Source organism: Tiliqua scincoides, chromosome 5 (assembly GCF_035046505.1).
Source record: "Tiliqua scincoides isolate rTilSci1 chromosome 5, rTilSci1.hap2, whole genome shotgun sequence".
Classification (NCBI taxonomy): Eukaryota; Metazoa; Chordata; class Lepidosauria; order Squamata; family Scincidae; genus Tiliqua; species Tiliqua scincoides.
In genome coordinates, this window is record NC_089825.1 from 45,525,035 (window position 1) to 45,539,873 (window position 14,839).

Sequence of the window (14,839 nt, forward strand, 5' to 3'; positions counted from 1 at the left end):
CATCTTTTGGAGGCTCTGTTAATGTTTCACTTCTCTGTCTTCATTTTACTGCAACTGCAAAAGCTGCCAACACGTATTTTAGCTTCCAAAATATTTTGGCCATACTGGATCTTCGGGCAAAATACCAAAGTGCTTCATGTCATGCCACTCAGAGGATCTTCTCTGAATATCCTTAGGTGATACAGCTGATACAAACAGGGTCAAGGGCTAGTTTCTGTGAACCGGGCAATAGACCAGCTGCATCGAAGGAGGTATTTGTTCACAGTGGAGTTTTTAAAAAGCATGCAAATATGTACAGATTTATACCCACACCTTGTTTCCAGGTACCTTTCAAAGCAGCAGCAGCAGCAGCTCTTTATTACAATGTTAGTTTATATTTAGCAACTTATATTTAGAACTGCAGCCTAGTCATTTGATAGTCTTGTTTTAAGAATGATTAGATCAAAGCTTGCCCTTCATTCCTTATTGAATAGAAGACTGTGATGTTGCATGTTGGTTGACATAATCCATATGTTTGTCGTTTTTTCCTAAATAAAAAAAATCACCAAATGTTTCCCCCCTTTGACTGTTAGAAACATCTTTTGAGAGTGTATTTGGTGTACATTACCCTTTCCTAAGACTTCATTTTGAAAAAGAGAGATATTGGTTGGGCTCTGATGATTACTCAGCAGAGAAGGAAGTACTCTGCACATGCCCATGTTACTTTCATGTTTCGGAGCTGAACACTGGAATTTAAAATCCATTGGGGGGGGGTCTAGCCTTCTTCTACTTACCTCCATCCTATGTTAAAATTTACTCTCAGTATTAACTGAATCCAGTGAATTTGACCCCGGGGGACTCAATAATGCCCAGTGGAGGTTTTGATTTCTTGTCTAAATTTGCTGGATGGGGGCGGGAGATTTGCTTTCTCTCCCCCCCTTTAGCTTTTTAATTTTTTTTTATTTCTTGTGCAGTACTGTGGCGCTGGCAGACTAGAGAGGGAGCTCCAGTAGCACGTATATCTATATACAGGGAGAAAGGCACACACACACACTGGCACACAGAGAGAGCAGGGAGAGGAGATTAACATCAAGGAGACATTTGCCATGGAGAAGGGGGGGCGAAGGGGGTGGGGTGCTCCTGAAAGCCCAGCATCAGCTCCATGGTGGCCCCGGTCCCTGGCTGCCACGGCCACTAGCACTTTGCCCAGGTCTGAACCCACTCGCTTGGCTTTGCTGTCAGTGTCTTGCGGCTGCCTGGGCTCTGGAGAGAGGCAAAGGGAGGGGAGGAGCTTTAACTTTTCTTTGACATGAGCAGGTTATTGTCAGTTTCACCCTCCCCAAAGCCCAGCTGGGCTGGCTCTGGCATCCTCTTCTCCTCTCCAGTGTAACTTTGTTCCAAAAGACTGCAGCCCAAGGAGAGGGAGAGAAGGGAGGGGCCAACATAAAAAAATAGCAAGAAGGGGGGGGTGTTAAAAGGCTTGTCCGGGCCTGGGACACTCGGGTTAGCAGCACCACAAAGTCCATAATCACCCGAGTTAAGAGCGAGCAGAAGTGGGAGCTGATCCTCCAGGCGATCTGCTTAGCTGGCGTTCGCTGCTGCGGTGGAGGGGCGACTGAAGGCCACCGCACCACCAGGCGCGGTCACACACACGCGAAGTGTGGAGGACCCAAAGTGTGCGTGTGTGTGCTTGGGGGGTGTGTGTGCTCGCGAGCGTGCGCGTAAAATCGCAGCCACCCGATCGGTGCAGGAGAGGCGGAGAGAACACCATGTGAGTCTGCCAGGGCGTCCTCCTTTTCAAAAAGAAAGGAAGGAAGGAAGGAAAGAGAAAGAAACCAAGGCATCGGTGGGGGGCTGGGGGGGGGAGGCGGAAAGTCTTTCCTCGCCTGCTTTTGTTGGCGATCCGGTGGATGGGAAGATGGAGATGGATGTTCAGGGAGTTTCTCAGTGCCCAGAGCCCTTCCCCCACGCGCAGGGGTCTGGAGGCTGTCAGCAGCAGGATGGGCAGGCAGGGGAGACTGGCGGTGACAGCGAGCAGCAGCAGCAGCAGCCGGAGAAGAGGCAGAGCGGGGAGAAGGAAGACAAAAAGGTCGGTTTCCAACTCCGCTTCCCTTTCCCAGGCGGAAATCGCCCAGCACTCACACTCGCCGCAGGGAGAAGCTGCCTTGAAGGAACTGGGCGTGCGGGCGGAAGGGGGGGTGGGGAGAGGAGGAGGAATCGGTTCCTGGAGAGGAAATGATGGGAAGGGGGTAGGGATGCAATCTGGCATGGAGGAGAAGTGGAAGAATCTCGCCTTCTCTGGATGCAGGCGGAAAAAAATGTGTCCTGGATTTTGAATCCCAACCAATGCATTGCATGCACTGTGTTCTTTCTCGGGGTGGGGGGAATAAAAGTGAGGTGGTTGTATTTTTCAGGGTTCTTTTGCCTCCGCCCCACATCTAAAGAAAATGAGTTCTCTGGCATAAGGACAAGGGGTTTGTAAGGTTGTTTAAGGACAAAACAGATTAGGGAGAGTTAAATAGCCACTTGTTAGACAACCTTTCTCTGCCCATTCCTGGAGTGGGCAATGGATTCCTCCTCTCCCCCTCCTCCCTCCACAAAACAAATATATTGTACTGGATCCAGTGCCTTAGCCAGTGCAAATAAATTTATTTGCCAGTGCAAATAAATAACAAAGGGGAAAAAAGCACTGAAAAGTTTGTTTAACAATGTTGTTGTCAAAAGTGTCTCTTCCCCCCTCCCCCCCATATGTGTATGTGCAGAGTTTGAATACAGTTGAAATGTATTAAAGGGCAATGGGGCAACTGAGAAGAGGAGGAAACCAGGCATATTTTGTTGCTCCATCCTTGCTGTGTCATTGTAGACTGGGCTGCTTCTTAATGTACCAAGTGCAAATCGCTGAATAACTGAGTTCAGCAGAGAAATGGGTCAGATTTGCCTTCCTGGGTGCTGCTCATAGATTCCCTGCCATTGGAATTCTACGGCAGGCAGTGAGATGAGAGAGAGAGGGAGAATAACCCCCGCTAAAGATAATGTTAGCAAAGTGTATTGATCAGCCTTCCTGTCTGTAGGCATGCCTTCCGTTCCATTAATATTTCCCAGCATGGGTTTAATAACTGAGTACTATAAATGATGTATTGCTCACAATAGAGATGGCCTACATTTTCCGAAAACAGCAAATGTGACGATTGATTAAAATGTTACATGGTGCAAAAGCAAATAATATTTCACTGGCGTGTGTGCCATTTCATCCCTGTGGATAAGCCTTGTGTTAGTTAAATGGTCATCTTTTCCCAGTGTAAATGGTTGCACTATCCTGGAATTCAAGTGGGTTTCATGATGTAGTTTGACTACATGGGATAGTAGTTCTGATTTATACTGGAAATATAGAAAGCAACAGCTACACAAAAAATAATACAAAGAGACTTATAGTCACCATTAAACCTTATGCACAGGGCAGAGAAGGAATCCAGTGATGGGGCAGGCTAACATTTATGGAATCACAGACATCAGATATCTATCTGTTGCTTTAATACACTGCATTTTTCACCTGTGATTGGCCTTCGTCTTCTCTGACCTCTGTTGATTGGGTGCTGCTCTTTTGTTCTGCTGTGTAATTCAAAATGGTGCAACAACTATTTGGTGCACCAACTATCTAATTTCTATAGTTAATGAGCAATCATTGTTTCTACTGAATTTATTCTATGTCACTGTTAATTGACAATACAGGCTGTTGATTGACAATACTGTGTTCAGTGTACCAAGTTCAATAATCTATGCTTATTCTTTTGGGGCTTTATTGGGTAAATTTGTGACATCAGTGCAATTTTTTTAATCATTTTACCTCCTTACTTAAAAAAAAAAAAAAGTGGAATGTCCAAGGCTGATAATATACGCCAGTGCTATGGATTTGAAGATGTGCTGGGCTGGGTGGTTGGGAATGGGGTTAACTTTCTTAAGATAGTAATGCATTTTTCACATTTTAAATATGCTGTTAGCCTTCACAAAGGAAGCTTGCATTTTAGTTATGTGTTATGTTGTTAATAATTTACTTGGTTGTGACAGCATACTGCTATAGCCCACACAAACAATTTTGGCAATTCAGGTCTATAAACTGTTTAAAGCTTGGAACTTTAAGCATATTCCTCAAATATTAGCTTGCACATTAATTAAAATATACAGTGAGAGCTGCTGCTGCTGAAATCTATGGCGGCTGTGCCAATGCCTTCAGCATTTCAAAAGCCTGCCATCAGCAGAAATCTGTGATCAGTAGTTACTTCTAGATGCACTGTGCACTCTGTCTAATGTTTTACTAGCAGCCGGTAGCAGGAAGCCAAATAATGCATGTCTGCAGGTGAAAGAAGGAGCTGAGGATGCTTGGCTAGATTTATAGCTAATTAAAATGGATATAATTGAGCCGTGCACTGATTGTTCTGTTTCTGCCTTAAGAACTTGTTCACAAAACATAACACTGCTTTTCCTCAGGTGCAGCTTTTCAGACAAATGCTGACTGCGTTCTCTTGGGTATTGAACCTGATCTTCCTTATTGCCTAAGGAATTTGGTTTTGGAGCCAGAAGGGGAGGAAGGCTTTGCTAGTCAATTTTGGTTGTACAATAATTTATCTAGTGCTAAACTCTTCCAGGTATCTTATCAGTCAAACCCACAAATGATGTGTAAGCAAAAAGTATCCTAGATCATAACTGTTTTACTTATTGCAGAATACCAAAGTGCAAACTTTGGGCATGTACAAACACACACACAGAGCCTTTCTTCACTATACTGAAACAATGAACACTTTACTAATAGTTACATAGCATTTTTAGTGTGAAACTTGTGTGATGTCCACATCTCCCTAATCATATGAAGAATTGCACTAATATTGCAATTTCATGAATGGAGGATTGAGACTGAGGGGCCAATCCTATCCAACTTTCCAGTGCTGATGCAGCAGTGTCAATAGGGCACATGTTGCTTCCTGTGTTTGGGGGGGGGGCAGTCACAAAGACCTCCTCAAAGTACGGGAATGTTTGTTCCTTTACCTTGTGGCTGCACTGTGCCTGCATCAGTGCTCGAAAGTTGAATAGGATTGGGCCCTCATACTGAGAAAGCTTAAATTTCCAGGTTAGGATTTAAAATTATGGTCCAAGAGCCAACCTATGCATTCAGTCAAATATATACTTAAATCTTTCTAGGACCATAGTATTTTAGGTTATATGTAAGGAAGAATAGTGCTTTTTAATTTCCCCTCTAAAATACTGCAGCAAATGAATTTGGGGTTCCATGTGCCAGGCATTTCATAGGTTTAGGCAATCTGTAACTGCTCAGTCTGAACTGTGCAATAAGTTGTTTGGTGCTAGGTCGGAGATAACAGTGATATAAAGCCAGGTGTGGGCTTATTGGTTCTCAGGTCACCTGATTGTGCTGAACCTAAAAACTGAGGAATACTATGTGGTAATGCTGCAGAGCAACATGGATTAGGGCCCAATTCTATCCAACTTTCCAGCACTGATGCAGTCATGCCAACGGAACCTATGCTGCTTCCTGCGGTGGAGCGGCAGACATGGAGGCCTCCGCAAGGTAAGGGAATGTTTGTTGCCTTATCTTGCTGCTGCATCAGTGCTGGAAAGTTGAATAGGATAGGGCCCTGAGGCTAGGAATTACCTCTACTTGCACACTGCTCTGGTGGTATATATAGTAAAGCACTTGGGATGGTTTGCCAGTATGAGATTCCACTCTCAACAAGCCTTACAGTTGCCCCACAGGGATGACATCCAAACAATCACACCAGTCTTGCTTTTTGATGTCTGCTGTTCCTAAAACACTGCTGCATCAGAATTCACCTTTTAATCCTTCTTACATTTTGGAAGTAAACATAATAGGTCACTCAGATAATGAGTCACTGAGTCTAGGCCTGATAGTCAGATCTATAGCAGGCTTGGTTTGAAGCTGAAGCCAAATATGTACACTGTAAAGAGAATGTAGGCTTTAGGCTGAAATTCAGCTGAAGTTTGTTTCCACTAAAATGAACTGAGCTGGAATGGCACCCCCAATTTCACCACCCCATTTGCAGGCAGTGACGTTGGACAGCGTCCTTTCAATTACGTAGTTTTAGGAAATAAAGTCTAACTGAACTCATTACCAGTGATGGTCCCTGGAGTCTTGGCAGCAAGTGACTGCTCTTTGTTTTTTATTGTGAGGATGTGACATAATTCTGAAACTAAACACAATGAAGGCAATGCACTCTAGTCTAGGTCAGGGGTGTCCAAAGTTTTTGGCAGGAGGGCCACATCATCTCTCTGACACTGTGTTGGGAGCCGGGGGGGGGGGGAGAAATTAATTTACATTTAAAATTTGAATACATTCACATAAATGAATATATTAGAGAGATGGAACTTTTATGAATGATAGCTTAAGGCCTATAAAAAACCTTGTGCAAAGCAAGGCCAGCCTTTCCTTTGCTGCCGCTTCATAGATGTGAAACAGAAAGCAGTGGAAGGAGCACTCAACCTGCAGCTCACGCAAGAGGTCAACCAGTCGGCCCTTGCACTGAGAGTAGTTGCAACGGGCCAGCGTGGGTTCCAGCAAGTCTCCAGGAGGCCAGAAGCTCATTGAAGAATGGGAGCTCACCATCAGCCGGTTTGGGGGACCCTGAGGGCTGCAAATGGCCCCAGGGCTGGGGTTTGGGCACCCCTGGTCTGGAAGGTTACATGGGCAAACAAAAAATGGATGTCAGGCACTGGGAGGACCACTGCTGAAAATGGGCAGCGCAATCCTAACTTGTGCTCAAACAGGGAGGCCAGCATGCCTGCCCCATATTAATATGAGCTTGGTGCTGAAAGCGACTCAGTCTGGGGCAAGGGGAATCGCTTCCCCTTACCCCAGAGAGAGCCAAGTGACTGCAGCCCCAATGGATCTATTCGAATCTGCACCACCTAAAAAGGTGGCGCAGATTTGAGCAGCCCAGAGCTGGCCTGGGCTGCCCAGGAACAGGGTCAGGATATGGCATAACTGCCGGGTCCCAGCCCCACCTCCCACTTCCCTGACACCCACCCATGGACCCATCCACCACCCACTGTCCCCCACCCCAGAATACCTCACTCCTGACGTCTCCTGGAAAGGTTGGCACATACTTACCCTTCCACCGTCGCAGGAGGGTCTGATTTGGCCTCTGGACGCCAGCCGATGTCCATGCACTGGCCTCCCTCCTCTTAAGTTGGCATGAAAGTTCTTTACAGCACTTCCATGATGACGACGACTTATGTTGACCCAGGTCAACTTTTGGATTGCGTCCAAATAGTGGTAATGATAAAAAAGTAAATTGAGGGGACTTCCCAGAAATTTTTTTCCTTCTCCTCATTTTGAGCCAAAAGACATTTATTGAGAACTTTCTGTTCAGCTTTAAATGATTGGTACTACTTAAGGGCAGCCATTTTCAACCACCGTGTCATGGCACATTCATGTGCCATAAGTGGGCCACAGGTGCACCGCAGGAATTTGGGGGAAGGTCATTTACTAGTAAGGCCAAAGGGGGATGTGAGCCCCCACTGGCAGCATGGTGTGCCTTGTCAATTGTCAAAAATCTTATGGTGTGCCTTGACAATTTTAGTGCCTTGTCAGTGTGCCATGAGATGAAAAAGGTTGAAAATCGCTGACTGAAGGGATGATCTTTCTTGCTCTGAACATAGCATGTCTTTCTTGCTCCTGTGTCGGTCACTCTTTGTTCCCAAGGCAATCCATTTCATGTCCTGGAAAGGACCTCTGATATGCAGGCATTTTATACCAGAAGCACACTTAGAAATGAGATAATTGGATCTCATGAAGGAAAAGAATAACATGCAGGAACACTTTATATGGTAATTAAAACATGAGCTACTGGGTTTAAGTTTCCTTTATTGAGAGGGACATCTTTTATTTCTGTCATGTTTTATTTCGTTGACGCCTTCCTTTGTTTCCTTTTAAGAATCCCCTTTACTCAATTTTCCTAAATCTAAGCAAGTTGACTGTCTAGGGATAAGGGTTGTTGAAGCAGAGAACTGTTGTAAGCTGAGTTGGTTGTTGAAGCAGAGAACTGTTGTAAGCTGAGTTCTGAGCTGATGGCACTTCCATTTCTGAATGCTCTTCAATACAGATAACCAAAAAAGTGTAGCAAAGTTGGTTATGTCTCCTTCATGATTTTGTCAATGCTAAAAAAATTCTGCAAAGGGGCTAATAAACACACTATTTGAAAATTATTTGTCCTCTGAAAAGAATGGCTTAAACCTCCTGAGAGTGAACAGCTGTTTGAATTTTTCAGCCAAATGATCAATAAGTGGATGAAGCTTGAAAAACCATTCACACTGCCACTGATTCCTGGGACTATAGAAAACGCCATTGTAATGTTGGGCTCTCATTAAAATAGGTCCTATTTTGAGTCAAATTATCACAAAGTGGTGTATCTGTGTGCATGTGCTAGGGAAACTGGTTATGTAAAAGTAACGGTCTGAAGTTGAAAATAGTTGAAAATAGAACCTCATGGTTGATAAGTAAAAAGGCAACATGAAGGATGGCCTAGAAACATTTGTTTTATTATTAGTTAATTATTTCTACAGCCTTTTTCAGTGTACAAAGTTCCTTGCAGTTATTCACTAATTTATCCCTTCCCCAATTGCTGCCAGGTAGATTCCATTAAGAGATGGTGGCTTGCTTAAGATATCCCAGAGAGGTTTAAATCTGAATCTCCTGTGCCTAGACCTAATGCACTGCCTTCTGTACCACACTCTTTGCTGTGCATCCCCTACATCAGGGGTATCCAAACTTTTTGGCAGGAGGGCCACATCAACTCTCTGACACAGTGTTGGGGGCCGGGGAAAAATAATTAATTCACATTAAAATTTTGAATAAATTTACATGAATGAATATATTAGAGGTGGATCTTATATGAATGAATGAAGGTCTTACGATAGCTTGAGGTCTATAAAAGACCTTGCGCAAAGCAAGGCTGGCCTTTCCTTTGCTGCTGCTGCTGCTTCACAGATGTGAAACAGCAAGTAGAGAAGGAAGCCCTCGGCCCACAGCTCAGGCAAGAGGTCAAACAGTCAACCCTCACACTGACAGTAGTCGCATCGGACCAGCATGGGCTCCAGCAAGTCTCCGAAGGGCCAGAAGCTCATTGAAGGGTGAGAGCTCCCCGCAGGCCAGATTGGGGGTCCCTGAGGGCTGCAAAAGGCCCCAGGTCGGGGTTTGGGCACCCCTGTCCTACATAATGAGAATACTGTATGTATTCAATATAGCAATAACACTGTCCATTGTCATCAGAGCTTTGTTTCATCTTTGTATTCATGCCCCAGAACAAGTCTGATATTTTCAGTAGACTTCAGCAGAGGTTGGCAGATGTCCATTATTGTAAAGAGAATGTCCTGCAAAATAGTATCTGTCTCCACTGAACTCACAGAAGGCTTCTATTGAGTAGAAAGTCCATCAAGTTCAATATTGCTTTTGTTCCGTCTTGCGTTTTGGTGATGTGTAGTTGCCTGTCCCTATAGCAGTGCTTTGGTTAGAAATAATTACCCTCTTCCAATTTGTTGTTGCCCTTATTTATTGTTTTATATATTGTATGTTTTTAGTTCTTGAAGGCTGCCTTGAGCATTTGCTCTGGCATAGGAAGGCGGGATATAAATATTTTATATAAATAAATAATATCGCCCATGCTAACTGCCAGTCCTGACTGTCAGGGATCTTTCCTGGCTGTAGTTGAAGATCCCAGGGATTGAACTTGCAACCTTCTGCCCAGAAAACATATATAATACCTACAGCTATGTCAGCCCTAGGTCAGCTTCTTGAACTCCATGGAACAGATATAACTCTTCATGGTATCTATTACCATATTGATATTACCATATCTATAACTCTCTACCATGGTAGATAGGGGTATATCTGTATTAGGGGGTATATAGATGGCAGATTTTCAGAGCCCTAGAGCCATTATGGTCAAATTATCTCTGGTAAAATCAGTATTATCATTTTTGATCAATTATCGAAGCTATACTTGGGAAAAGCAGGCCTAAGCAAATGCGCATGCACGTGCAATACTCACATTTGGTACCACTGCAAGAGACTCATGTGTATTTCAGTCCTCAGTAACTATTGGATAATGCCTATGATGATTAACATTCTCTCCCCTCCAGAGAAAAACATCTGGAGCATTTCTGAAGCTATATTTAACTTTTTTTAAAAAATGTGAAAGGAGTACATATTCACATATCCATTTCTGCACATGTATCCCATTAACAAGAAAATAAGAGCCAAGTTTCCCTTAGGAAAGAAATTAACTAGACCAGAAGCTGTTTGTGATCTTATCTAGTCAATTTCACATCTTTTTTTAATTCTATAGGACTACCGGGAATCGCTGTAATTAGGAAAACTGAGAAAATGGGCTTTCCCCTTCATAGGGAGGTTGTTCCCTTCCATTATCTTTGTACAGTTGATGTTGGATCAAGCAGAACAATAGGAGCAGTAAAGGGGAAATTGCTTCAGAAAAATAGCCATCCACTGCTTTGTAGGCCTCTTAAACATCTAGTAATCCCTTGAAAAGCTTAAATTTGTTGGCTCCTTATCCATGATTAGCGACTTTTCTGCATCTGGCATCATACCAGCAATGAACGATAAGTTTGGGCAGAACATAGTACTGTCATGAAGTGATGATCAAGGGGAAGGGTCTAACATCTTCATTGGCAGGTATTGAAAGGCAATGATGGAGGTCAAGGATGGTTTGGTCAGAACTGTGCTCCTGCTGGTTGCCCAACCATACTGAGTGTGACCGCAGGCTAACCCCAGGATGGGTACAGCCAAGAGAATTGGTCTGACACAGTGACACCTCTGCTGTTGTTGCATAGCTCCATCTGCTGAGGACATGGGGCCTCTTTTCCTTATGTTGTCACTCAAAGCAGTGGCTGAGTATTATATTATGTCGAACCCAAGTCATTGACTATTGTTGGTGTGGCAGGGAGTGCCCACAAATAGTTAGCCATAGAGGAAGAAGCAGAACATGCAAAATCTTAAACTGGTCACTGCCTGCCAGGTATTTGAGCCATTTAAGTTATGCTGTGAAGAGTTGAAGGGAATGGTCATGAGCAGGGAAGTGGCACTTATAGAATTTTCAAGGTGCTTCCCTAACAACTACCACATACCCAATGATCATGTGAAACTGGCTCTAGGTTAGTGTTTTGTGAGCAGGTTGACCAAAATGAAATTATAAGCCCAGGTCATTGTCCAAGAAAAAAGAAATAACTCTAAATACATTGCTATAATGCAGTGGTTCCAAACTGTGGGTCTGTGGCCCACCAATAGTAGGTCATGACCCAATTTTTGTTTGGTTGCGAAATTGACAAAGCAGATTAGGCTATGTGCATCAAGAGTTAAACAACCTGCTACTTGGGGGGAGCACTGCTGTCCAATCACCATTACAGCCACAGAGGCTTGTGTGGCTGGTAAAGAGAATCTTTTGTTTAGGTGGGTCCCGATTCTAAAACATTTGGGAACCACTGCTATAATGTATAATTTCAGGATACAGACTAAAGTGTCATTTCAGGTAGGACTTGCCAAGGCTCATCTCCAGAACCTATTTTCAACAACAGCCAGTTCAGATATTTACAGATTGGCACATGAAGACCAGCCCCACCACCCGTGGAATGCAGCTACTTGAGACAAATAACATCCAACACAGCACATCCCTGTGTGGGACTGTCATGTCCTGGTGGCGATTTGTGTAATGTTGAAACCCTATTTTCCAGCTGCTGCTGTGATTACAAGGATTGCTGAAAGACCGAACCCATTTGGAGGTATGTATCGGGTCAGAGATTTCTCTTGCCACTGCTGTTTCCTGGGGGATTGTCAGCCACCCTGTGAAACATGACCTGGCCCTTGCTTTCTATACCTTTAGGCTGGCTGGAGAGGAAAGTGTTTCCTCACAGTCTAAGCATTTGTGACATGACTTTCTTATTCTAACTTGCACAATGTGGAATTGTGGGCAGAGTTTCCAAGACAGAGAGCATTTTACTAATTGAATTCTACTCCATGCAATGTAACTTCAATTCCTTCCTGAGCATTACCTAATGCGTTGGAGCAATTGCCTGGCATAATTTTCTCTGTTAAAAGGAATGTTTGTCTTCCAGTGTTTATTAGAATCCAAACTCAAGAGCTGCGCGCCAACTTGTAACAGAACTGTGTCTTCAACCAAATGGACGTCCGTTAGTGTACAAAGTTCAGCAGCACCCATGCTTTTAAAAACATTTGCACTGCAACAGTGAAAGGATTGTGAAGGAATCTGAGGGAAATCTGGTCCATCTCAAGTTATATGCAAAAGCGTTCAGCACTCACTCTCTCTCTCTCGCTCTATGTGTGTGCATGTATATACATGCAAGTGCAGAAAAGGAAATTCATGTCATTCCTTGCAGTTGGTTGTTTCTTTGTCTATCATCCTGTGTCTATAATCCGGTATATCAAAATATAACAAATTTCAGTTGTTGTACTGATTCTGCATCCACTGTGTCAATAGCCAGGGCCAGCCTATCCATTAGGTACAGTATCTAGGGCCCATGATATTTTTAGGGATCCCCAAAAATGTTTTAATCCCTTTTCAAATCAAAAGTCAAAATGAACTTCTGGGTTCAAAGAAAATGTTTTAAATTTTTCCTCACATCAGGAGAAAAAACGAAACGTTTAGGGACCATGAAAATCTATTAAATTTTGCCAAAAAAAAAAAAATGGAAGTATTTAAAGTCACATCAAAAATAATTTTAAGCATTGATATGATTATGGCGGGAGGGTCCCAGAAGGCAAAAGTGCCTAGGGCCCACAAAAGTCATAATGTGACCCTGTCAATAGCAAGACTCTTTATGTGACTCAGGATCAGAAGCTGCAGTTTTTATCCCTTTGGTTGAGATAAGACTAACTCATATGCATGTGACATCGAAGCAAGGACAAGGAAGGTTCCAGAGCTGGGGTGTCTCTCATAATGCACTTGCAATGAGTAATGCAATTAGGCTCGTTGATTTTGATGGGATATGAAGAACATGTGTCATTCAGGTAGAACAGTGGCTAAATGCTATACAATACATCATATGTGAACAATACTTAAGATTTTTTTTTTTTTGTGACCAACACAGAATGCAAAATAATGAGAATTTCTGCTCAAATCATGATATAAAACAATATGATCAAAACATGAAAACCACTCATTTCACGAAATAACATCACTTTTGCTTCCTTTGAAGGAATCTACAAGTAGCTTTCATTAAGGCAGTGAGCCCCTGAAGCATTTCTAATGGTGGAACGGCTGAGTAAAAGTATCTTCTAGAGCAGGGGTGCCCAAACCCCGGCCCGGGGGCCACTTGCGGCCCTCAAGGCCTCTCAATGCGGCCCTCAGGGAGCCCCCAGTCTCCAATGAGCCTCTGGCCCTCCAGAGATTTGTTGAAGCCCACACTGGCCCAACGCAACTTCTCTCAGTGTGAGGGCGACTGTTTGACCTCTCGTGTGAGCTGTGGGATGAGAGCTCCCTCCACTGCTTGCTCTTTCACATCTGTGATGCAGCAGCGGCAGCTAAGGAAAGGTCAGCCTTGCTTTTTGCAAGGCCTCTTATAGGCATTGAGCTATTGCAAGACCTTGATTCATTTATATAAGTTCATCTTCAATATATTCATTTATGTAAACTTATGTAAATTTATTCAAATTTTAAATGTAGATTAATTATTTATTTCCGCGGCCCCCGACACAGTGTCAGAGAGATGATGTGGCCCTCCTGCCAAAAACTTTGGACACCCCTGTTCTAGAGCAGTGATTCCCAACCATTAGGAGCTCGCAGAGCACTGAAGCAAAAATTGAAATCATTGTAGACCACATGTGGCTGTGGAGAGTCTGGTCTTTACCCTCTGTGGTAGTCTGTCTCCCAAACATTCCCCCACAGACTATCAGAGAGGATGGAGAATGGCCTGTCCACAGCCACAGCTGACACTTCAATGGTTGTGGCTGTGGACAGTCCATTCTCTGCCCTCCTTAGTGTTCCATGGGAGATTGCTTGCACAGTGAGACACTGGAAGTGATCAAAGGTGATTTTTCTCCCCTGAGACTTGTGGACCACTTCTCAGGCTCCCATGGACCACAGGTTGAGAACCAGTGTTCTAGAGGATGTGCACATGTGTGGCAGCTGGGGGGGGGAAGAGACATGAGTGGGTGGGATGCCCAGGTATGGTACCTGCACTGTACTGTAATCTGGATGTGTGGCAATTGATCTGTAATCTGGATGTGAGGCGATTGATCTAAACTGTGATCTGCATGTGATCTGTGACCAGGTGAATGTGCTTGGATCTGGATCTCCTCTCTGTACCAAGCCACTCTGTAAATGTCTTTTCTGGGGCTTGTCTGTGTAGTGCTGCACTTTTGACAAGCTTGGAAAACCAAGCAAGGTTCAGTAAAGCCTTTCTCTGATTTTATTCTTTTTTTATTGTATTGAACCTTGACCTGATCACTTTCTGTGGCTTTTTTGTTTTGTTTTGCACATTTTATGCCAATCTGGTATGCAAAGGGGGATAATGTGATTAAAAAAAATTTCTGCTTGTCTGTGTGGTGCTATACTTTTGAGAAGCTTGGAAAACCAATGAATATGTATGTATGTATGTTTGGTAAAATGATACAGAGTTCACAGTTGAAATATTTATTGTGCTGTTTCTACAATTCTGAATAAGAATGTGGATAAAAACAAATAACACTACAATTTACTATTTTAATCAAGAAATTTTGAAAAAAAAATCACCAAAAACATACACACATCCCTAACATTACTGTACCAAGATGTAAATCTAATCACAGATAAACAATACTCGGTCA

General features: G+C 43.5%; 1 protein-coding gene across 4 annotated transcripts in view; it reads left to right on the forward strand.

The window, feature by feature from the left end:
* The first annotated feature begins 1,408 nt into the window (after nt 1–1,408).
* RBMS3 (RNA binding motif single stranded interacting protein 3) overlaps nt 1,409–14,839 on the forward strand; it is an 851,530-nt gene continuing 838,099 nt past the window's right edge. For 3 of the 4 annotated variants that reach the window (XM_066631436.1, XM_066631435.1, XM_066631437.1), the window contains exon 1: nt 1,409–2,068. In XM_066631436.1, coding sequence (XP_066487533.1) covers nt 1,898–2,068 — 171 coding nt within the window. In that variant the 5' untranslated portion in view covers nt 1,409–1,897. The remainder of the gene's footprint in view (nt 2,069–14,839) is intronic. The other variant, XR_010794603.1, reaches the window with a different exon arrangement.